Source organism: Chenopodium album, chromosome 2 (genome assembly GCF_948465745.1).
Source record: "Chenopodium album chromosome 2, dcCheAlbu1.1, whole genome shotgun sequence".
In the NCBI taxonomy this organism is placed as follows: domain Eukaryota; kingdom Viridiplantae; phylum Streptophyta; class Magnoliopsida; order Caryophyllales; family Amaranthaceae; genus Chenopodium; species Chenopodium album.
The window spans coordinates 82,951,693-82,962,922 of record NC_137835.1 but is presented as its reverse complement, the minus strand read 5'-3'; the positions used below and the strand labels follow the sequence as shown (position 1 = coordinate 82,962,922).

General features: G+C 34.2%; 1 protein-coding gene across 1 annotated transcript; it reads left to right on the top strand.

Moving 5' to 3' along the window:
- Window positions 1-3,764: 3,764 nt before the first annotated feature.
- Window positions 3,765-8,305, top strand: LOC145603914 (myosin-binding protein 2-like). The gene is made up of 3 exons (XM_081659885.1): window positions 3,765-5,696; window positions 5,805-6,053; window positions 6,141-8,305. The coding sequence occupies exons 1-3, from the start codon at window positions 4,016-4,018 to the stop codon at window positions 7,415-7,417; spliced, it is 3,207 nt and encodes a 1,068-aa protein (XP_081516011.1). The 5' UTR covers window positions 3,765-4,015; the 3' UTR covers window positions 7,418-8,305.
- The last annotated feature ends 2,925 nt before the right edge of the window (window positions 8,306-11,230 follow it).

Genomic DNA, 11,230 nt, shown 5'->3' with positions numbered 1-11,230 from the left:
TTAAGGCATAAGAGATTGTCTTATCATGCTTTAAACTTTTAAAGAATGATACTTGCCCCCATATTCAGGATTACATCACGTGACTTAAAACAGAACAGGAAGGAAAACGTTTTTTTACATGATTGATCAATGACATTGAACACTCAATTAGTTCCAGACTCCTGTATTAAATTTGTCACACCAGTTATCCATAAAGGAATATGATATAAGGATCCTTTGTACTCATGACGCAGCTAGCCCTTGCGATGTTAATTATATCTTGGCAATAAGGTGTTACGGAGATTTTTTTATTTTACTGCACAATCACAGAAGATCTCACTCTTAGTTTCGGCTCCTGCTTGCTAAGTATATCCTAGCTTTGCATGTGCAATACCCAGAATTAGTCAAATACCCTTATTCAGCATTTAAGAACATATCCCCTACTTTTAACAAGAGTAGTGATTCAACAAGTTCAACTTATTAGGAATTTTCTCAGTACAATGTCCAAAATCGAGGCCAATAAGCCAGAACAGAACCAACAAACCTCGTTTGGCAATGGGCAAACAGTCTAACTTCGTCACCTACATCCCTAATTTAAATCGTGAAGCAGTAAGCAGTATCCACTATCATGAATTACAAAGCTAGAATCAGACATTGAATTGAATGTGATGCAGATAATATAAATTAAGATCACTATAAATTACCATTAACCTATAGCATCATTAAAAGCCCTCTAGTTAATTAATTAGATTAACTATTCAACTTGCTAATATTATGTTTCTATCTCACAAACTATTGTGATCTCTAATAACTCCAAGCGACAAATAAAACCAATCCATTGATACAAGTCCTACATTCAGCTTCAGACAGCTATCTGCAGAAATGGTTTAATACTTAAGCTCATAAAATCATACCCAAAAAAGGGATTCTGCACAAGAAGCAGTGATAAGTAACATACATTTCACTATGTCAGACACCAACTTGACCTATTAACAGCAAATATTTATATTGGCAAGCTGATTGATTTATTTACTTATATACTCCTAAATAATCCAAATTCTTAATATTCAGATCTCAATGACACACTCAAACAATCAATTAAACATTTTATGCCTAAACTTTTAAATAGGAGGAAAAAAAAAAAAAAAACTGGCAATGAGCTGAAAATTATAAATACTATGAACTAACCCACTGACCCCAGTAAACTTCTGGCAACTGGTATCTCATATTCAAACACATATAATTATGTAGATTTTAACATTATGTTAAACTCAATTATGTAACCACAATTGCAAATACTTAAACCCTAGTAAACCTTTTGTATATTTCTTTTTTCTTCTAATTAGACAGCAATTGTGATATATATGCAAATTCCTTGAGGAACCATGCTAACATTTAAGAATTTCCTTTCCAACTGAATATGCTGAATTTCCAGGTTTTGGTTCATGAGCTCCAAGTTATAAAGAATTATAGGGGAAAAAAAAAGCAGACAACAATCAATTCTGAAGCTAAAATTAGAGGGAATAAAGGGTCCAAATGAGTGCTGAAAAATAACAAGGAATCATTATTCAAACTACATACCTTCTGGAAAATTTCCATTAATGGGGGGTTTTGTTCTGCTGCTGGGGTATTAACTATGATTGATAATCCAAAAAAATTGCGGGAAAATTGAAGAAATATTTTGCATTAATTGGTTTTGCAGAGAGAAGAGGGGCAAGAATTAAAGAAAGAGCAAGATGGTGAGTTAATGACACCAATCAATTGATTAAGTGATTAGCCAGCCCATTGAACGGCCCATGGGCCTTAAAAACAAGTCCCAAATTCAATAGATTGAAAAACTAATAAGATAACAAATTCAGGTATTTCTCACTAATTATAATTGGGCTTGGGTCATTCTCAGTTTCATTTATGTAGAATTCATCATCAAATTGAGGAACAAGTATCAATCAATGACATACTCCCTCCGACCCTAAATTATATACGAAGTATAATACTCCGCATGATAATATTTATTTAAGATCAATTTTAAGATTTTAGGTAGGTAACTTGGAATGTTTAATACGAAGTATACCATTCTATGTGTAGATGAAAGTGCTAAAATTCTCAAACAAATAAAGTTGATAGCCAAAATAAGAGCATGAAAAGACATAATATTCATAAAGTAGTTGAATTTATAGCACATTAGTTGAGGAAATAACATTCAATAGCAGTGCCCTCTATTCCTCCATCACTGCTATTGCTGCTGACTATGAAAGGCTTGAAGATCCATAGACACAAATGCAATGATGCCAATGAAGCGAAATTTAGAATATAGTTTCTTTCGATGATTTAAGTTAGCCGACCCCAAACCATTTTGGAATATTTGAGACTAAGGATTTATCGACTATTGCTATTGCTATTGCATATGATTCATATTCTCCTAAAAAACTCTAGAACGCTCTATTGATACCGTTGTATGTTGTAATGGTGTGACCATAATGAAGTTAGTGACACCCATAATAAGTGTAATTAGCTAGTTGTGGTCCAATTTGGGTTTTTTTTTTGGATTGGAGTTGGGAGGGTTGGGGGTTGTATGTCATCTAATTTATACACAATAAACAAAATAGATTTGCTTTATATCAAATCATCACACATTACGATAACTACATTTCATAGATGGGCAAAATAATTCAATTTTGGCTAAAAATAAAGCCACCCCCATCCCAATAAATCATTCTTAACAGAATAATAGTATAAACAATGACCACAAAATAATATAAATAAATAAATATACAGACAATAGAATTTGAGAAATAATATCTTGACATTTTAAACTTAATGCAATTCAACAAATATCATGATTATACATTTACACTCACTGTATTAATATTACCAAAAAAAATTAAAACATAATTATTTTCAAAAATAGAGGTAGTTTTTATAAATTTATAAAAATAAAAGATATGAAAAGCAGACAAATTGGGATGAATAATAAGGGGGCCTGATTGAAAAAACACATGATGAGACCCAACATCTAAAGCATCTCAAAGGGGCCCCTTAATTAGCTGCTTTATATTTATAATTAATAATCATAATAATAATGTATAAATATTTATGGTCCACCAGCTCATTTCTCAAGTTGGTAGGCCACTTCAAATTAGCTGCCTAACAACAAAATTTTATTAAGTGTGGAGCGTTCATAAATTGCCAAAAGTTGACCAATTCTCTCTATTAACTATATTCTTTTTCATCACCGACCTAATTATTTTCTTAATTTCAAGTATTCTTCTACTAGCACTTAAGAATAATATAAATTCATACCATATAATTATATATTAAGATTTTTTAAGCATGACATCAAATGCAAGGATAATACTGCTGCTTACTGTAAGCTTCTGGATTATTTGTGATGATCTCATGATCTACTACCTTGTATCACAAGCATTCCCGTCACTAATAATATTTATTTGTAAATAATACTCCCTCCCTTGAAGAAATAATCATGTATGAAATTTTCTAAAATAACAATGATTTGCGATTTGTTTTACCATAATAATTTATCGTGCTCAAGTGATCCATAGTACTACGTATGAGACTTGTTACAGTATTACTCCGTATAATTTTATGTGTTAAAACACTCTTTTTTTTTATTTTTTTTTAATCAAATATTAACATAGAAAAATCAGTAATGCTTGCTTCACTTGGTCAAAAAAATCAGATGCTTTCTTACATAAAATCATTTTTTTTAAGAATAGCCAATTCCATTGCATGCTCAATTTACTGAGATCCTTTTTTTGGTATTTCTGCAAATCAAGGGACAAATTTCCCTTTATTTTTGGGACCCTTGCTTCTTTTTCTTGCTTTTGGCTCCCTCAATATTCAAACTACTACTACTCTGTAATAATCTTCCTCTACCATTTCATCTTCTTCTCACCCTATTTTCTCTCTCCTTCCTCAACAACTATCCATCTATCTATCTATCATCATTATCATAATCGCGTTCGAGTTCCTACTGTACATATTATTTCAAAGGAATTCAACTACATACTAATTATCTATGGCACCACCCAACAAATTTTCATCCATGTTACATAGAAGAACAAACAGAATAACTCGTGTTCTAATCTATGCCTTTCTTGAATGGACTCTAATCTTTCTCCTTCTTATTAACTCTCTCTTTTCCTACTTCATCCTTAAATTCGCGCTATATTTTGGCCTTAAACCTCCTTGTTTCCTATGTTCAAGGATTGATCATTTCTTAGACTCTCACAAGAATGACAAAAACAAGAAGACAAAGTTTTCATCCTACTCGGAAATCATTTGTGAACAACATGCTGCTGAGATATCAAAGATTGGGTATTGCTCCCATCATCGAAAGCTCGTTGAATTACATGATTTGTGTGACAGCTGCTCTGCTGCTCCATCAGATGATCCTGAAGTCAGCAAATGGATGACAGAGATTGGTATAGTTAAAGATGAAGATGATGATGCTACAAAGAAGTGTTCTTGTTGTGAAAGAGTATTGATCAAGGTCAATCCAATTAGTAAAGTTTCGTCCTCAGATTTTGTGATTAAAGACAGAGAATTATTGGGTGATTTTTTATCAGATCAAAATGTGCAGATAGGTTCTGATCAGTCAGATGATCAAGCCAAGTTTGGGTATCAAATACTGGATGATGGTGATGAAGAAGCTAAAGAGGAGAACGAAGAAGTAGTTTTCAAAGCAGAGAAGGAACCTCTCGATAATATTAATAGAAATAAGGGTGAAATTGAGGAGATTGTTAGAGTTACAACTCAAAATTTGTGTCCTGATATGCTTCCACAGCATCTAGATTTTTATATTGATCATGATGATTATCGATTAATCCCAGTTGAGTTTATTAATGATGATTCTATCAAGGTGGAGAGTAAAAGTGCAGAAATCAGCAGAAATTTTGAGGGAAGGAAAGAAACTTCATCAGGATTTTCCAGGGAATTTGAGCTTGTTTTCGAGGGAGACGAACTTGTTATTCCTGGGTGTGAGGTTACTACTATTGCTAAGGATTTGCCTAGTATACAGGAAGAAGAGGAACTTGTGATTGAGAAGGTACAAATTCACAAAGAAGAGGAGAAGATGGAGAGTTCGGACAAATTTGAGCTGGTTTTTGAGGGTAATGAGCTTGTTACTGCAGGTATTGAGACTGAGATATTAAATCTTCCTAAAGATGAAGAACAGGTGAAGGGTTCAGACAAATTTGAGCAGGTTTTTGAAGGAAATGATCTTCTTGCTGGTTTCGAGTATGGAAATTTACAAAGTCCTGCCGTGGACAAGATGCAGGGTTCAGACAAATTTGAGTTGGTTTTTAAGGAAAATGAACTTGTTGCTGGTTCTGAATATGAGAACTCACCAAATCCCGAAAGTGAGGAAAATATGAAAAATTCAGAAATTTCTCCGGTGGCTTATGAAGGAGATGAGATCATAAGTGAAAATTTACCTACAGATGAAGAGGAGAGCGTGACAGAGAAGTTGCAAGTTCGCGAAGATGAGGAGGAAGAGGATTCACAACTTCCACAATCAGTTCCAAAGCAGGAAAAGGAGAGAGAAATAGAAGTTTCATTTCTTTCAGAAGAAAAAGAGGAGGAGACTGCAACTACTGGGAGTACACCCAGTTTGGATGTGCAAGAGAGAAACAATCAAGCTGTACAAGCTGATAGCCAAGTAACAGCTGTGAGTTTAGAGACACCTTCTACTTCTTCAGGTACTGACAGACTTGTTCCAACCTCTTTAATCTTTATTCTTTTAATTTTTGAGTTAATTTGTTATTATACTACTGAGTCAAACTAAATAATTTAACCCCTATGAACAGATTCTAAGGAGGATAATGCATCTTATTTGATGACTGATGAAACTGATATTGAGGAAAAGAATCAGAATCCAACAGAGAAGCTATTGTTCCAAGAGTATGAGGCGAATCTTGCATCGCTTTTCAGGAGTTATGAAATCGAAACTGAAACAAATCAGAATTCAACAGATGAGCTCTTGGTTCAAGTGGATGAACCCCCTACAGCCAGCAAACAAGAAACTCACACACTTACTGACAATGTAGTATGTCATGGTAATATTCAAACACCCCTGGTTATTGGTTATTTCATGTTATGTTCTTTTTTTGGGCCTATATCTGATTCTGTAATTCTAAATTCAGATGATGAAATTTGTGAAAGAAGTCTTAATGCCAATGTGAGCATGTCACATGATGAAGTTGAGGAAGACAAAGTTCCTGATACACCAACATCTTCTGAAAGCCTACATAAGAAATTATTGCTGCTAGGGAGAAGGGAATCAGCAACGGAGGAATCACTTGATGGGATGAGTACGATTAGTGAGCATGGAGAAACAATGGAGAAGCTCAAAGTGGACCTACTCACTGAGAGGAAAACTTTGAGAGCATTATACAAAGAGCTAGAGGAAGAGAGGAATGCCTCAGCAATCGCGGCAAATCAAACAATGGCTATGATAACTAGGCTCCAAGAAGAGAAAGCAACAATGCAGTTGGAAGCCTCACAGTACCAAAGAATGATGGAAGAGCAGTCAGAGTATGACCAGGAAGCACTGCAAATGATGAATGAACTCGTGGTGAAGAGAGAGAAAGAGAAGCAAGAGCTCGAGAAGGAGCTTGAAGTGTATAGAAAGAAGGTGATGGAATATGAAGAAAAAGAGAGGATGAGGATAATGTGTAGAAGGAGAAGCAGGAATTCCTCTGCTTCTTGCAGTTATGGAGAGGAGAGTGATGGGCAATCGATAGATTACAATCACGAGGTGAAGGATCAAGAAGAAGATGTTGGAACTAGTCCTCGCTATCAAGCAGAAAATGGGCACCAAGATACACCAACCGATGCAGTCCTATGTTTACAAGACTCATTGGCCGGGTTTGAAGAGGAGAGGCAGGCAATTCTAGAGCAGCTCAAGGTTTTAGAGGAAAAGCTCTTTACTCTAGCAGAGGAGGAAGAGGAACATTTTGAGAACATGAAACCATTTGAGCAGTTCTATGAAGAGAATGGCAAAGATTTCGACATTGATAACAGGGGTGACAATAATGAGTTTATTCATGTCAATGGAAAACATCAGCAAGACAGGAGGATCAACGATTCAATGCCAAAGAAGCTTCTTCTTCCACTGTTTGATGCAGCAGAGTCATTAGATTCCCCAAATGGAGTGTTAAATGGAAATGAAGATGAATTTCATATTACAAAGTTCGAGTTAGAAAAGAAAAGGTTTGCCGTAGAAGAGGAAGTTGATCATGTCTACGAGAGACTACAAGCACTAGAAGCTGATAGGGAGTTCCTAAAACACTGCATTGGCTCATTGAGGAAAGGTGACAAAGGCTTGGATCTTCTTCAAGAGATTCTACAACATTTACGTGATTTGAAGAATGTAGAAGTTCAAGCCATGAAGAATACAGATCATTGTGCTTCAGTGTAAATCCTTCCATGACATTATTGGTAAACATAAGATCACATCACCCTTCAGTTCAACATTGTCATACATCTATCTACACCACAACATACTGATACTAGTCAGTGCCCATGCTAAAGCAGATTCCATTGTTCATGGTTAAGTTTCACTACAAGATCAGTCAAAAAGTCTTGATCTAAGGAATCGAAAGATACAGCTAAAGAAGAGGATCAAACTTTTGTCGTCTAGAATTCAGTGAAGGACCCCTCCTAGATGGAGAAGGGGAGGTTCAGGGTATGCAAACAAGAAAAAATCAAGGTTTGCTGACCCTATTTTTTTAATTTCTTTCATTCTTTTTTGTTTCTGCTTTTGTTCTTTATCCAAAGAAAATGTAAAAAAAAAAAACCCAAATTTTTGTGGGGTTAGTCTATTTTTTTCTTGCCCATCACCTCCCTTTTGAGGAAAAAGGGAATGATGGATTTTAAGTGTGTGTAGGATAGTGGAAGTACTCAGAGCACAACCTGTCATTTTGTATTTGTTTTGTGAGGAACAAAAAAACAAGGCCTGGAAATTTGCAGAAACTGGGAGATCCAACAATGATTCCAGTCTCAAGCAAATAACATTAGTTTTTACCACATAATCTTAGGATTAGGACTATATATAGCTGTATTTATTCTTCATTTTTGTTTTATATCAAGGATATTGTGGTATAAACTTTTGCCTTTTTTTTTGTATTTCTTTTTCTTTTCTATTTTTTGAATCAGTTGATCATCACATGGGTTTTGATCAAAGCTTTTGGAGTAAAGTTAGTCTACCTGTATATTAATCTAATGTAATGAATCTGTTCTGTAAAGTATATAAAGTGAGTGTTTGTTTATGCTTATTCCTAATCAAGCTTTATATTCATATAATTTGCTTGATACTCAACATTATTAAGGACAAAGTACATGTAATTATGGCAATAAGAAGCCAAATTGCTTTTATTGTTAGTTTTGCTTAAAGCAAACTACTTTGCTGATTAATTTAGTAGGTACAATTAAGAATTTCTTTACTCCAAGAAAAAAATCCATGTGCATATTATTAACTACGGAGTACATGATAAATGTTTCCATACTTATCTTCTCTCTAATATTTTAAGGGTCGACATAAAACCTTCAGCAAAAACACGCAAAAATGTTAATAATTTTACTAGATTGAAGCGTGTATAGATAATTGATGTGACACATATATACTTTATGGATCCTGTGATAATTAAGATTTGGATGGTGTAAAGTAACAACTGTCTACATCTTAAAGCCTATAAATAATTTGACATAAGAACCTAGAACTTAAAAAAGCTTTTGCTTGAAGTTCCATAACAGAGTAGGATACCAAGTAGCACACCTAAGGATAGGTACAAAGAAGATGATGAGCCACAAAAGAAGAAACATATGCATATACTGATAGTGATGGTAGAGAAGATAATTAAAGTAGAAATGGAACACATTGTCAAAGATAGGAGTCAAAAAGTTCCAGCATGTATTACACACACACACACACATCAAAGAAATAAAACAGCATGTATCATCACTTGTTGGCTTTGAACTCAGACCATTTATTGACATTTGAAACTAGTGCTAATGTTACCAATAGATGCATACAGCAATAATGCACACATCAATAAGGCACGCATCATCTATATTCAGAGAAAAATTGTAGATTGTCAATCCACATAGCCTTAATACAACACTACCTCTGTCAGGATTTAGTTGTCACATTATTATTATAAAATACATTATCAATCATGACAAATAATTCAAGACGGAGGGAGTACATGTAGAGTACCGAGGTTCATTATGGAATTGACACTTACCAAATCGTTACACTGATGCAAAATTCGTGTTTGCTTTTCACCTTTACTCAGTTATGGTTTTCTTTGCTATTCTGCTTCATTGAGTCTAAAGTGGACTCGAAATGAAACAATCGAAAAGACAAAGTGTCTGAATATCTGTAAAGAAACATTAAAGAAAAAAAAAATTAATTCTAATCATGTATCTAATATTCTCATGCAGAGATGTGAAGCATGCATGGACTTAGGTAACTTATATTATATCAACAATTCAACATACTGCATTTCTAGGGCTGATCATGGACCAGGCAAAACAACGAACAAATGATCCGGCCATTCTGCCCCTAACACTGTCAAGTCTGAGGTTAATGAGAAGGAATGGCCTAGGACAAAATTACCAAGAAAACTAGTCAGGCCAGAAATTGAAGGCTCAATTCAGGCCGAGTCAGCTCAGGTATTAAGCAAAAGTGTTCCAAATATAATCAAGTTTTTTCCAGCAATCTTCTGTCACCTTGATATAATTATAGCTTCAATGATAATTACCAACGAATATAAACTCCTAATATGCGAAGAACAAGAAACTAAAAACGTACTTAGAAAGCAAATTATGCTTTAGTACAATAATCTTCACAAGTGAGACAAGAAAAAAGGCTAATATGCTTATAAACCACATAATTGAGAGATTATAGGACATCATATGTGAAAGGCAATAACATTGGGGCCCTTAAGTAGTCATACTGCTTTGGATGCCAAACATCTCAAGTTTTCATTGTCAAAGAACCTACTTTAGCAATTAAGTTAATTGATCCTACAAATTAACACCCACTTATTTCGTTACAATTTCCTAAGAATGTTGTACGGTTCACCTCTTTTGTGTAACAGATGATTTTAGTTTCTACTGATTTAAATAGTTCACTCTCATTTGTACGATCAAGTGCAACTGATTATTATAATCATAACTATGATACTAATTGTTTACTCAGTAGCCTCTAGCCCTCTACTAGAGATGATAGATTAATCAAGAGATGTGCATATCGCAACTGCATTTCACTTGTTAATCCGACTTGATACAGGGGGTTTAGGAGTTATCTATTATAACCAGTAAACTTCCTCTAGCTTCATCAATAAGTCAAAATCAAGCACAATAACTAAGATAATTCTTATGGTATCTTGATACTTAAGTATTTAAGTCATAATGTCGGATACAAACATACAATTTTGGAACTAACTGTGACTGAATGTGAAGTTGGTAAAGGGTCAATCATGCTGAAGGGCGGTGAGGGCTAATAGCGTTGAACCAAGGACTGGCAAATTAGTTAATCCCTACCATCACGATTCACGACCACCCAATAGGCCAAGATAGCACAAAATTCATAGCCACATTTTTAACATTCCTTGAGATCAGCTATGAGTTCCTCAATGCAACTATGTGTAAACAAACATTTAAGCTAATCTCATTTCTTGCTGCTTTCATCATTACCTTCCAAGTTCCAACTAAAAACTAATTCCTCAATTAAGTCCTCACTTCAACAACTATTAACAAAATCAATCCAATGTTTTCTGACAACCATCAACAGGATCACACAGAGGGAAATCATGATTCTCAAAGACTGCTCCCAAAAAATTTGTACTAAATTGTATTTCCAACAAAAACAAGGAATTATTCAACATAAGCAAACATCATAACATAATAGACATACATGTCAGATTCCAACCATGTCAAATAACTAGTAGTTGTACTTTACCCCACTAAACAAAAAGATTGCTCATCTATATTATACCATAGATCTAATCTACATTTTCAGTACTACAAAATCATAATTCATACCATATAAAAGGTATCATTAACCCAGTTACACTAATGATTTCTTGTAACTATAATACTTAACAGGACAATAAAAATCAAGGAATATGCATTATATACCAATCACTTGGTCATTGGGCTAAATTTTACAGCTAGGGGTGTTTAATGAACAAAATTTGTTACAAAAGTATAAACCCACACTAATTAC

Excerpts from the sequence above, each read along its gene's own strand:
- LOC145603914 (XM_081659885.1), top strand. The coding sequence starts at position 4,016 with ATGGCACCACCCAACAAATTTTCATCCATGTTACATAGAAGAACAAAC. Across the intron at positions 5,697-5,804 it reads GACACCTTCTACTTCTTCAG|ATTCTAAGGAGGATAATGCA; the intron begins GTACTGACAGAC and ends CCCTATGAACAG. Across the intron at positions 6,054-6,140 it reads TGACAATGTAGTATGTCATG|ATGATGAAATTTGTGAAAGA; the intron begins GTAATATTCAAA and ends TTCTAAATTCAG.